A 13,544-nucleotide genomic window follows, 5' to 3' on the forward strand; every position below is an offset into this window, starting at 1 on the left:
TTGTGATGAAGACTGTCATTTCCAAAACACTGCCCGCCCCCCACCCCGCTCCGCGGTCCGCAGCGCTGTTGAAAAGGCTGTGGAAGTCCCTGTATTAAACACGTAGACCTGTGACACAAAAATCACCAAACTCGGACGACCACAGACTGTTTTCCTTCGTGGTGATGAAGGAAAACGCTGGGCTGGCATGTAAAAGGGCATTTATTCCCTTCAAAGACCTGCAGTTCAAAAAAAAGCGCCCCTCCGACAGCCAAACCCATCTGTTCTCTGATTGGATTGTTACATTTGTGATTGACATGACATTGACCAATCAGATGAAAGGAAGAAAAATAGGGTCAAAATTCGTACTTGTGACTTGCAGGTTTTTTTGGGCTAAGTCCACACACAAATCTTTTTACAAGTACAAAATATTTATGACCACATTTTGAGCCCATACTACTTCCCTCTAATGTCCGAGTCTCCGTGCGCTCGGTGTAACAGCCTTATCGAGCAAAGAGTTCATTTATTCCACAGGTCAATGTTTGACTTTAACTAGACTGCAAGCATGAATTTTACACGAATAAAAATTCCGGTTACCACTGATTAAAGAGGTTATAAATCCATCTTTATTTAAATTACATGAGATTAACAAGAAATTTAGGACACAGTTGATGTTATAATCGATCTCCATTCGTCCACGCATGTGACTGAGACTGATGATCACTAATAAACAGAGTGAACACTGCGTGGATATGATCAGAACAATCCACACGCCTGGCTTTAATTTCCTGTTCAGGAGGAGACGCTAGCGACCGTCTGTCACAGCGAGCCTCGTGCTGTGCAGCAGATATGACACAAGTTTGAAAATCCTGTAAACGGCTGACGGCGTCACTAACTCAAAGCAAACACGTGAAATGATGAAGAAATATTTACAAATGACAAACTCAAATATTAATGCACACAGGCAGGAAAAAAGACGCTAAGTGCCTCTGAGAGTAGGTAAACTGACGTATACAAAGGTTATATTTCACTAAAACAGAAGAATAAATAGACGTTTTGTTCTGAAGATTTTTGAGGTGAGAACGTTTGAGTGAAACTGAGTATTAAAATCATGTCCACACACACCTTTGTGAAAACATATAACAGCATAAACTGAAACATTACAGCTTAGACACAATAATAGTATCACGGAGTTATTTCAGCACACACAGCATTATGTAGTCTGACCCACACTACACTGATGTGCTATAGATTTAAGCCAACTACTTTTATGTCCTTATAGCTCAGTAGAGCCAAACCTAGGCTTAATAATAATAATAATAATAATAATAATAATAATAATAATGTGGAATTAAAAAACCTTTAAGACTCACTGAGCAGCAAACCTGTTTATGCCAATTCAGCCATATTTACACACACTACAAGTGATTTTCTGTGTCAAGTGCAAACAGGAGATGCAGTTAGCCCCACCTGATCTCTACATGGACCTGATACTGTGTTTATCTGCACCACTCACAGGGGTCCAGTGTCAGCTTCCCACTGGAGGATCATTCCCGTTTTCCCTTTATATGGCTTTGCACACGATTTAGAAGCTGAGCTTGTGGTTCAGGGAGAAAATTAGCACCTGCAATCCCAGATAATCATACACATTTATCATCCCTTCCTCTCTGAGGCATCAAAGTGCCCGTTGTTTAAACAAACAGGACGAACTGCAGCCTGGGCTCCTTACTGTCGTTCAGTCTTTCAAGTGTACTCTGTGTCAGTGGGAGTCCTCTCTCAGAGCGGAGCGCACCCTGGCCCCCAGCTGGTCGGCCGTCGGCCGGGCGTCCGGGTTTGAGGCGAGCATCTCTGAAAGCAGGGCGCACGTGGCAGGGCCGGGAGGGGGCGGCAGCGGGGGCGCTCTCTTAAACTTCGTCGGGATGCACAGCTGGAGCTCTGCATTCTCCCACAGAGCCTCTCCCAGCGGCATCAGCCAGCCTGAGCGTCCCTTGCACACGTAGGCGCCTGAAGGGGAAACGGGGAGGAAGATGGGTAGGTTAGACACGGCAGAGCGCCTCAGACCTCAGTGACTTTGAGAAGCTGGCGTGGAATATTACCAGGAATTACTAACAGGGTGTGCAAGATGTTCAGAGCACGACGAGACACACTTTATTAATGAGTCATTCATGGACTAATCAGAAACAACATAATTACAATTAAATGACAAGGAAAACCGTGGAACACAAAAATGTTTAAATTAAATTGACGCTGGGATTTTCTTAGCTCTCATCAATTGCTTTCTTTGTGGAGACTATTTGTGGATGTCTCGGTAAAACTATTTCCCTTCTATGTGTCTGCATTCCTTAAAACTGTGGCAGACTGTTAGTATGCATGTGATAAAAAGCTTGTGTGACATTTCTTATGTATGGGTCCTTTACAAAGAAAATAGAGATTCAATAAGAGCTTAGGGCCAGCCTTACTCCTTCACAGGAACAATCCATCAAGCATCACATGATGAACTGAGGCTCTGATTGGCCCTGTGAGACAGCATCAAGTGTAATCAGTCTGGCTTAGAGTGCTACGGCGTAAGAGTCGGATCATTATTAGCAGAGATGAGATGAAGTTCAGGCACCGGGCCCTACTCCAAGGTTTAGCTAACATGACCCCGAGATGACAGAAACCTGTAAAGCTTCTAGCTCTGACTCCACGGACAGTAATCCTGTCACACGTCAGTTTCCTTGGAATGCAAACAGGAAGTGTTTGCACCTCACTTTAACAATAACTGTTTACATTAAAAATGATCCGTGTAAAGATTTAGACACACTGATGGTGAAACGAGTGTTTTCATGTTTAAATGTGTTCACAGACTGTGACTTGGTCACTACATGATGTCAACACTTTGAAAGGTGTTCAGTATATTTCAGTGGGTCAACTGAAGAGCCCAACCTGTCCACAGGTGTCATGGGCATCTACTGCGCTATCATTATATACAAGTGTATGTGCTTGCTTCTGTAGCTGAACATGGCCCTAACCCATGAGCAGAACTTCCTGCCTCTGATCTTCAGAATCAAAGTTGAAATATTTGAGCTTCTTTTCTTCCTTTCGCACCAGAAGATTTTAATAAGTGTAATCAAGAAACCATAAGATAAAACTGTGAACTCTGATCACTTGAACTGGTCATTTGTCATCATTAGACATAAGACAACTACATTATTAACAGAAAAATTAGATTAATGGAGGGAAACTAATAAAGCCGCATCACTGAAACACATGTGCTGCAAAAATTTAAAAAAGTCATTTGAAAAGCATCGGTTGGTACTTTAGCTCAACACCAGGTTTTCGAGGTAGTGTGACCAAAATCACAGAGGACCCTAAGGTGACACATTGTTCATAAAAGCCTGAGGTCAACACTGAAGTCTGAGTAACGCTGGCCCGAGTCAGAGCCCAGCAAATCACTGCCTAACCTGACTGAGCAAAACGCCATGAAGGCTTTCCAGGCCTAAAGCACAGGAGGCTGAGTCTTGCTTTTCTGTGATTGGCTCCTCTCCGCTCCCCTGGATCGTTGTGTAAGCATGTGGGCGTGCACATCCTCAGACACGCTAAAGTTAAATAATGGAGCGTTATTTCTACCTTTGAAACACCTTCAGTTGAATCTCTCTGTTTTCTCTTTGTGATAGCTGAGCTGCTAAACTCTACTTTTTTTATTAAAGGGAAAAAATGATCCACTCACACTACTCTCCAATAGTAAGCATCTTCTTTCAGCATAATGAAGCATCAACGACTCAGGGAAGTTCTCGGGCACTAAACTTGGGGATAATGATTCACATCGCCCCGCTGCTCGGTCTCCTCTGAGCAGAATCGGGTTTGTGCGAACAAAATGAGGCGTCGGTGTCGCAGCCATTTCATTGCTCTCTGAGAGCAGAACAGCGCTCTGCGTTATTGTACATCGAGACGCTGCACCATCCGACGGCCACGCGGGATTCTGACGAGACATCAAGAAAAGAAATTAAAATCTCACTGCAGAGCTCCAGCGCATGGCTCGGTGCCCTCCTCTGCTCGAATCGAACTGCCAACAACTCTGGAGACTTTATACTTCCAATGCATTGATGACAATGCTGACGTACGAGAAGGACAAATTATGTTGTGATACACAAATACCAACTCATCTGCCACTTAGGAAAATATAAGCAATCTTCTTTAAAGCTGTAGCAACAGACTGAGGACTCATTGTAAAACTTCGTCGGGGATCCACCGACTGAGCTGCTGCTGACCACAAAACCTCTCAGATCAGAGATTGTCAGATGCAATTAGGAAGCAGTGTGTAACACAGGTACTCGTAGCTACGCACCGTCATGTCATTAGCACGGAAACACTTCACGTGAAAGAAGAAAAACACGTTTCTACAAACCTAACTAGACACCTGGCTGCGTGTTAACCCAGCCGCCCCAACCTTTGTTGCTCCACGAACGGTTTAATGTCAGACAGTATTTTCACGGACCGGCCTTTAAGGTGCGGCGGATAAATACAACAAAATAAAAGGATACGGCCGAGACAAAAACTCTGGTATTTTGTAAATATAATAATAAACGCGAATTCACTGTGTAACTGTAACTTTATTAGCAGCGTCCTCCTGAAATGCGCCAACAACATCGAGAGTAACATCCTCCTCTCCGCCCCTTAATGCTCTCTTGTCGCTATGGTAACGCATAAACATTTCTTTCAAAATAAGATGCACAACTACAACACAGGAAAGACCCAGGGAAACAGAGTTAACGATAAAAACCCTGAAAACCATCAATTTCACACCCGAGCCTCAACTCTCACGGCCCGGTACCAAACCGGTCCGTGGGCCGGGGGTTGGGGACCGCTGTGTTAAGTTACACGTCACACATCCAAATATATGACTTATATTTGATATCGTTTTATATCCTATTATTAGGAGGAGCTGGCAGAAAGAAAGCTGGAGTCTAAAGTTTGTACATTTTTTACGAATCATGCAGTCAAAGTCAAATCAAAGTTTGCTAACCTTTCCACAAAATATCGTTTTTAAAAGTGCTTTTATTTCTCCTGAAAGTTACACTTTCACCACTTTGCTGTTGTGGGATTCAGAGATCTCAGTTTATTTCTGAATGCTGCATCTCCCTCTTATTATGGCTCTTACTGAGTGGAGTGGGCAGCAGTCACTGTGGAGAACCAGCGGTCATTAAAACTTCCTCAGGTCTGGAGCAAAGATGAGAGAATGGACGAACACGCAGATTTCTCAAATTATTAATAAGATGGAAGGCTGAATTACATAATGTCAGCTTGTATTAAAATACAAGGTACTATAATCCACATCAGCATTGCATAAATCATCATTCATCTTTTTGCTATTTAGATTTATGATCGTACCATCCATGCTTGATAAATGAATGATGTATAGCAGCTGACATTTTTAATATGTGCCACTTAATTAAGGCAAACTGGATTCAGCGCGATGCATCATCACCAGGCTGACCGCGCACTCAACCTTTCCCACCTTCCTGCGAGTGCACCAAATAGTGAGGCAGAGGCTTATGGTGACGTCTTCTCTCAGCGAGACGCTTACCCAGTTGTTCCTCAGTCGTCCCTTCTTCCAGAAAGGTGATTCTCTCCAGGACCGCCCAAAACATCACGCCCAGAGAGAATATGTCTGCCTGGGCCGTGTAGGTCAGCCCGCCCCACACCTCTGGAGCCATGTAGAAGTCCGAACCACAGGTGGAGGAGAAGTGCTGTCTGGTCAGGCCGCCATCCACGGAGCCCTCACTCATTTTGCTCAGACCAAAATCTGCCACCTCGGGGTTAAAGAAGAAAAAGAAAAACCAGCACGCCTTCGGTTAGCTTAAAGCTTGGGCATAGTCTCATCAATGTGCCACCAATAGTTTTAGAACAGGGGTGGGCAACTCCAGGCCTCGAGTGCCGGTGTCCTGCAGGTTTTAGATATCACCCTGGGTTAACACACCTGAATCAAATGATTCGTTCATTACCAGGCCTCTGGAGAACTTCAGAAATGCTGAGGAGTCATTTAGCCCTTTAAATCAGCTGTGATGGATCATGGACACATCTAAAACCTGCAGGACACCGTCCCTCGAGGCCTGGAGTTGCCTACCCCTGGTTTTAGAAGGACAGTAAAAAGCGCTGTCCTTTACTTTTAATATCTGGCTTAGAACAAAAAAGAAAAAGAAAGAAAAGCTGGCACGCAAAGTTTTTTTTTTTTCTACTAGCCAACTGGTAGAAAATTAATCAACCATTGGGAAGATGGGAAACATACATATGCTATGATCATTTATATCAGGGTCCCTAATCCCAGTCCACGAGGGCCGGTGTCCCTGCAGGTTTTAGATGTGTCCTTGATCCATCACGGCTGATTTAAATGGATAAATAACCATCTTGAAGTTCTCCAGAGGCCTGGTAATGAACTAATCATGTGATTCAGGTGTGTTGACCCAGGGTGAGATCTAAAACCTGCAGGGACACCGGCCCTCGTGGACTGGGATTGGGGACCCCTGATTTATATTATATCGTGACACGCTACTCTAATCTGACTTTGTATTCTATACGGTGACACTTTTATTTGGTGCTTGATTGAACAATGTGTGGGATGAGTAAAAATATTTGTAAGCACCAAAGAGATGTTGGCAGTCACAGTGGCCAAAGTTTCAGCAAGACTCATCCACGCATCTAAGATGATTTACAAAGATACGTAAGGTCTGATCATTACAGAATGATGACTCAATGTTGGTAGAGAGTGCTCTTTACATGTGATGACATCACTTTTGGCTGGACATGCTTCATGACTTTCTGATGTTCTGTAGAGACGTAAGTGGCAGATCAACAAACAATGAAAGCAACCTGTAGCTGCATCTTAATTTAGAGTTTCATTTGTTCCAAAAATAAAGATAAAAACTCACCAGATAATCTGGCTTGTTTGGGTTTACATGGATTTACACGAACACTCGATCTGTGATTTGACTTTCAGTGGAATCTCACTTCCTGGCTGCACTGCTGTGCCATAAATATTTTCCCTCTGCTTTGTATATAATGTGTTCATTGCTTAGCTATAAAGAGATCAGTAGAGCAATTTTGTTTCCAATTGTTTTCTTCATATTTTACTTTGTTATGTTAATTGCGTCTCAAGCAGACTGCTGCTGTGAAAAGCAAACACCCCCTCAGAGAGCAGAACTATTAAGCACTAATGTGCCTTCAAATTTGAACAGTGTGACTTTTCAAACAAAGCTTGACGCCACTTGATCTGAGATAAACACCGTCACATCTGCCCACCTTGACGACGGGGCCTTTTGGTGTCACACACACCAGCACATTGTCAGGTTTCAGGTCCCGGTGGGTGATTCCCAGGCTATGTAGGAAGGCCACGGCGCTGCACAGCTGTCGCACCACGCTGTGGTTACGCTGAGCATCTGGGGGCCTGGAGAGCAGGTACTGATTCAAGTCTCCTCCATCACAGTACTCCATCACGAGCCACAGGGCCAAGCAGCGCAGCGGCGCAGTCTGCTCTTCCTCCCTTGGGGCCGGTCTCTTCCTGACTCTGCTCTGAGGCCTTTGAGGGGTTGTGGAACCAGATGCATTTGATTCATCCTTGTTATGGAGATGAGCTCTGGCCTGCACAGTGTTAGTCCTGTCCTGCAGTCTGAAGCCAGAGTTTGTCCTCCTCCTGGTGTTAGACTGAGGATTGGTCCTTTCCTGACTTTGCTTTGCTGTGACCACACTTCCTTTGAGCACGCTCTCAACCAGACGCAGGGGCAGTTTCCCTGGTTTTAAGGTCTTCAGGCTCCTGGACCCCGTCTGCAGGAGGCAGCTGTGCAGTGCAATGACATTGACGTGGTTCCTGGCTGTGGTTCTCATGGCCCACAGCTCTTGCAAGTAGAGTTCAATACACTCTGGGTTGCTGCAGGGCAGCCGCTTAATAGCCACCTTCTGTCCAGTTTTGGCCATACGGCCCTCAAACACCACGCCGTAACTGCCTCGTCCCACCTCCCTCTCTAAGGTGTAGAGCTCCTCCATCTCTCCCGGAAGCTGCTGTGTCTCCTGACAAACACAGATTAATGTTATACAATCACGTTCAAGTGGTCGCTAAAGTTAGCACACCGTAAACAGCGCTTTAATATAGTAAGCAAGCGTTACATTTATCCATATCGTAGCTTATGACAGGAGAAAAGACTAACCTCAAGTTGACGTTCAGGTTCGTAACGAGTCAACATAATAAATCTTAAAATAGAGTTTAACTGAAGAACAATCATGAACCGTATATTACAGACAATAACGCTTCCGACTGACCGCATGAAGGTGGTAACCGACGGCGCGTTTAACATAGCGCAGTCTGTGGTTTAAAAGGGCATCGAAACACGAAGCTCTTCCTACTTTGATTTCCAACTTACCCGGAACACTTCAGCTTCTTTTATGAGCGACGGAACGCCTTGAATCCTCCGTTTATTCGACTGGAGGCAATTTGCACGAAACCATGTTCAACAAATACGAGTTTCTTTGTTGTTGTTTATGACACACACAGGAAACGCAGACGAAAATGTCACAAACTTCCGTGTCTAAGTTTCGGAACATCCCGCTCTGCCTATACACGCATCGTCATTGGCTAAGAAACCTCAGTACCGCGTTGTGATTGGTTGAGCGCCAAGTCCGAGACGTGTAATGTGATTCGAATTGTCCGAGCCCCGCCCACGTTGGAGTTCAGACAGGGAATTTGTTACGTCAAAAACGGACACCATTATTTGGGTAAATAATGAAAACGAAGGCCCAGATGGAGCTTTTATCTGAACGAATAACAAAAGAATTTGTCTGTGTAAACGCAGAAAAAATACGGTTAGCAGTTACAAATAGCTCATTTAAATACGGTTCTGGTGTTCTTTGTGTTTGATCCAACAAAATCTGTAAACAGCAAACAAAGTCAGTGTGGGTAGAACTTATCAGTATCAGTGTGGCAAAGTCGTATGCACAGAACTCACAAATGGACAAATGCACCATTTGTTTGTTGTTGGGCATCGTTTAATGACTGAATCTCAATCTTTGAGAATGTCGAGAAGATCGTCGGACGGTCTGCGGCTGCATTTCAGAAGCAACTTAAAAATAAATGAAATGCTGTTTTAGTCTGAAAATCGTTTCAGCCTCAAAGATTCACATGAACTCCAAAATCCCAAGTGTGACAGAGGTTATGTGACCGATTACAACATGGCATAAGTCACCATCACGCAGGGTGTTGTCTAAAGCTTTATACAGGTATGTTTTATTTAAACAGCAATTGCTAATGTACACTAAACGTTTCCTGTGCAAAAGAATGACGTTCTGACAGCTGCTGCCCACAGAGTCACAGAATAAGAAAGATATCGATTTATTCTGAGTCAATAATAAATCAGATGTTATTAATGTCTATGCTCTGAGTCTGATTAGTAAATGATTGAGTAGAGGTAAAATTCTGCAAATGAATTCCCTCTGAGCTTTCAGAGGAACTTCATGAGTGAAGAAATGAAGCCAGCAGTCAGTCAGCTGCTTCTGGTGCAACAGGAAGGAAGGAGTCAGACAAACCTCAAAGTTTACTGAAGAAAACCATTCAGCATTCCAGGTCAGGCTTACAGAGTCTGTTACCCTGGTAACTGACTGGTAACTGACTGGTAAGTGACTGGAGCTCTTTCTGAACCAGAAAACCCAGAGTTTCCCTCCTTTCAGGATGAGCTAACTTCACTAAACCTGCTTCCTGGAATGAGGCCCTGCATGTGTCCCAAAGGTTAACCCCGGGTTTCCTGTAATACAAAGGTGGTTTGTTTCTTATGGTAGTTTGTGCTTCAAGCCTAGCCCACCCTAGACCAGGTTATGCTATTGATTAGAAATCAGCAGTTATAAAGTCACAACTGTATGACTTGTGACTGTATGTTTATATTATTTTAATATTATCAGAGCCTGACTTTTTCTCAGATGGTGATGATAAAATGGTGATTAAAAATCTATAAAGAATAGAAAGAAATGTGCAAATACGAGAGCAGCTTAATGCTGCTGAAAATCATTCATCCTGGGATTTATTACACAGAGCAGTAAAACAAATATTTTAATTTCTGCAAATTTTGTTATGCTGAGTGTGCTCTCATGGCTTCTGTTTATGGTTGGACATTAGAGCCCTTAAACCAGGGGTGTCAAACATAAGGCCTGGGGGCCAGAATGGGCCCAGTGAAGACTCCAATCTGGCCCATTCCACAGCCTTAGAAAATGTGAAGCAGATTTGGAAGTTTTAACTGTATTTTTACAAGTTGCTGTTGATAAAGACTGCCCACCCATTGCCATTCATACTACACCTATGAATTAAATAACAGATAAACAATTAAATGACAGGAAAGTTCCTGTTTGTTTGCTATTAGTACATCTATAGTAAATTAACAAAAACTATAATTTTATACATTTATTATGTAGTTTTACTGGTCTATGGCCCACCAGTTTAACATCCCCTGAGCCAGGGGTCAGCAACCTTTAGCACCCAAAGAGCCATTTGGAGCCGGTTTCCACACAAAAGAAAACACTGGGATACTTTTTGACATATAAAATGAAGATAACACTGCATATATTGTTTTTAACCTTTATGCTTTGTGTGAACAACTAAGGTGTGTTGCTTATAAAATCCATGAAGTGCTACAGAGAAAATTACATTTTATTTATGTAATTAACACATTTTGAACTCTTAAAGAAATATAACAAAAGGAAAGCTGAACTAAAATGATCCAGCAAATAAAAACTGTTGTGAGTCACCCTCATATCGCCTTTGGGCTTTTGGAGCCTTGACCTGACTTTTAAAAAAATAATTGGAAAAAAGCTCTACGCTGCAAAAAAAAAATGAAAAATAGATATTTGCAAAATTCTGCCTAAATATGTATTTTACCTGGTTAATGTGTGTGGCGGGGCGTGGTCTGCAGCGCCGCTGCAGGGGAGGAGGACGCACCTGAGCGGCACCCGTAATCACACCTCGCCTCCTTAACGTCTGTGCTGTTGTGTTGGTGTGTGTCGGGCTGTGAGCTGAAAAGCTACAGCCGGCTGTGTGTGTACAGCAGCCGTGTGTGAAAAGTGGTCAATAAAGAGATGCTGAAAAGCGCGTTCATGCAAACATCGTCGGGTCTGCCGTGATATGTTTACAATGGGACTTCTGCTCCTGAACCTCTGCGCACAGCGTCTGCAAATCGGGGCTGTACGAAGTCACTTTCATCTTTACGCAGGACTGTAAGCTGTCGTCTGTGAAGCGTGAGCGGTGTTTGTTTTTAACATAGTTCACGGTGGAGCTGCTGACATAATGTGGATCCGAAGGTCCATAATTGGCCTAACTGGGGTTGAAAGTCTCGATAAACGCACGGCGTTTCGGCGGGTACACCGGCTTCTGCGAATGTGACGCTTATTTTGAGCGATGAAAAAAATAATAGAATATAATTTTATTTTTATATTTATTTAGGCCCTATCACAATAATCTTCCAATTTAGAAGTACAAGTTTTAAAAAAAGAACTAACATAATCAAAATACACTTCAGCTAAATACTTCTAATTTATTTTCCCAAACCAGCGGAGCCGCACTATAAGGACTAACGAGCCGCTTGTTGCCGACCCCTGCCCTGAGCTAAACGTTAAATGTTAGTCTTCCATAAGCTAATAAAAGAAATGTGGCAATTACTTTGGGTTTTGAAATGAATTTTGCTGATTGCACAGGTACTCTTTGTCTTTTGCAGCAGTGTGAAGGAGACTTTGCAGCAGATTAGAGGATAACAGCATTTACGCATTTTCTGCATAACCAAATCAATACAAGCATATTCCTGTGACAATGTCATGTACCAGTTGTGCTTAATTCATTGGTTTTAGTAAGACAAACCTTAACAACTTGCACTTTTAAAACAAATTCCCCCAGCAGAGAATCTGCAACGCACTTACATAAATTACAGAATTCTGATTAAGCTATGTGTTTAGGATCTCCAAGTTCCCATTGCGATGTCACCAGTTAAAACAAGAGTCACTTTTGTGAGACAGAAAACTGATTTTAAGCTTGAGTAAGTCGTTGCTTCTTTGTACACCGCAGGTGTCTCGCTTTGGGCTTAACTTCCTGTCTCGTTTATTGTACTGATTAGTTTCAGCTGTGTTCCTTTCCCCTCCTGTTTCCAGTGTCTACTGTTTTGTAGGTTTCCATCACAATGACTGCATTTTCCTAGATGTGCCATCCGGTACTTTGGCTCTCTCTGGGACTATTTTGGGTTTCTGCTGTTTTTCCCTTCTACCTTTTGATACGTTGCCAACTTGCATCTGCATTTACCATGACAGAAACCTTTCCCCTCTTAGTGCTTTTAATTGCTCAGAGAGAGAATGAAAAGTAAAACCTGACCGGAAGTGTTTTGCACCTATTTGTTAGTCCTTGCTTTTCAGTACCGAAAGGCATTTTGTTAAAAAAATACAAGAGAATACATTACTAAAGAGAGGAATCTGAATAGTCTATTAGAGGCTAGGACAGTTTTGTAATCAACCTATTTAATTTGCCCAAAAAACAACAAAAGTGCCCCAAAAGTACCAAACTTCCCTTTTTGCTGCAGTTCCATTTAATCACAAAAGAGCCTGTGAACAAAACACACACCTATACACTCTTGTAGAGTGAGTGGGTGCTACATCAGTATCGACTGTTTTTGGCGGAGGCATGGCAACTGTGGTGATGACAGATAACAGCAGGTGTGTGTGTGCATTTTGTTTTTTGGGGAGAATATAATAGGAAGCATAGTGATTCACTACAATGAAGCACACAGTGAAAGAAAAGAGCAGCTCAGAAGTGCATGTGTATGCGATCCATAGCTTTTATCAGTGATGCCAATCATGAATACTCTTCATAACTTGAGCAAGTTGGAGTGAGTCACACTTCACTTCTGCCCTTTATTCTATTGTCATATAACTTGTTTTGTTACATAGCTGGATGAAGACACCGGGCACCGCACAGGGCGTGCTGAATCCACACAAAGCATCATGAATTCAATTTCCCAGCACATTCAATAATGCCAGGCATCCCCAAAAAGGTACTAATGAGTCTAATAAGAATTATAGTTTTAATCACCTCTGCTTTCACTCTAATGGAATTTCTGTGGGGGCTTTGCTTGCTAATTAAGCAGTCCACCAACCAGAGGGGCAAGAGTAATTATTTCCTTGATTGAGGTCAAAACCCTTGAATTTAATCCTGAGGTCTATCCCGAGCTTCCCCACATGAAGAGTAAACATCGGTAAACATCTTCTCAGCTTCCCGTACTCAATTTCACAGCCGTCACTCTGACAAATAATGGTTTCCCTCCTCCGTAAGCCAGCCTTTCATTGAAAAGTCTGCCATCATCCTCATGTCTTTATTGCGTAAAGTAAATGTCTTTCTACTGGCACTGGGCTGATTGCATATAGTGGCCGTGAGGAAAGAACACTTGCTTGGTTTCAAATACCCCTTTTGTAGCTGTACAGGACTGAAACAAAGTGATCTGGATGGAGTTATGCAATGAGATAAATACAGACAAACAAATGAAATACTGCCTTATGTCCTCGTGAATGCTTACGCC

General features: G+C 43.0%; 1 protein-coding gene across 2 annotated transcripts; it reads right to left on the bottom strand.

Annotated features, from left to right (window-relative positions):
- Nucleotides 1-389: 389 nt before the first annotated feature.
- Nucleotides 390-8,547, bottom strand: LOC146371341 (serine/threonine-protein kinase pdik1l-B). 2 transcript variants are annotated; one of them, XM_084953734.1, is made up of 4 exons: nt 8,160-8,306; nt 7,258-8,022; nt 5,546-5,771; nt 390-1,983 (listed from the first exon to the last, which is right to left on the bottom strand). In XM_084953734.1, the coding sequence occupies exons 1-4, from the start codon at nt 8,304-8,306 to the stop codon at nt 1,739-1,741; spliced, it is 1,383 nt and encodes a 460-aa protein (XP_084809860.1). In that variant the 3' UTR covers nt 390-1,738. The 2 variants fall into 2 exon arrangements, with proteins under 2 accessions (XP_084809860.1, XP_084809859.1); XM_084953733.1 differs by lacking the exon at nt 8,160-8,306 and adding an exon at nt 8,373-8,547 and having other exon boundaries at nt 392-1,983.
- Nucleotides 8,548-13,544: the final 4,997 nt, after the last annotated feature.

This window comes from Perissodus microlepis, chromosome 15 (genome assembly GCF_051167445.1).
Source record: "Perissodus microlepis isolate ML-2025 ecotype Zambia chromosome 15, ASM5116744v1, whole genome shotgun sequence".
Taxonomy (NCBI): domain Eukaryota; kingdom Metazoa; phylum Chordata; class Actinopteri; order Cichliformes; family Cichlidae; genus Perissodus; species Perissodus microlepis.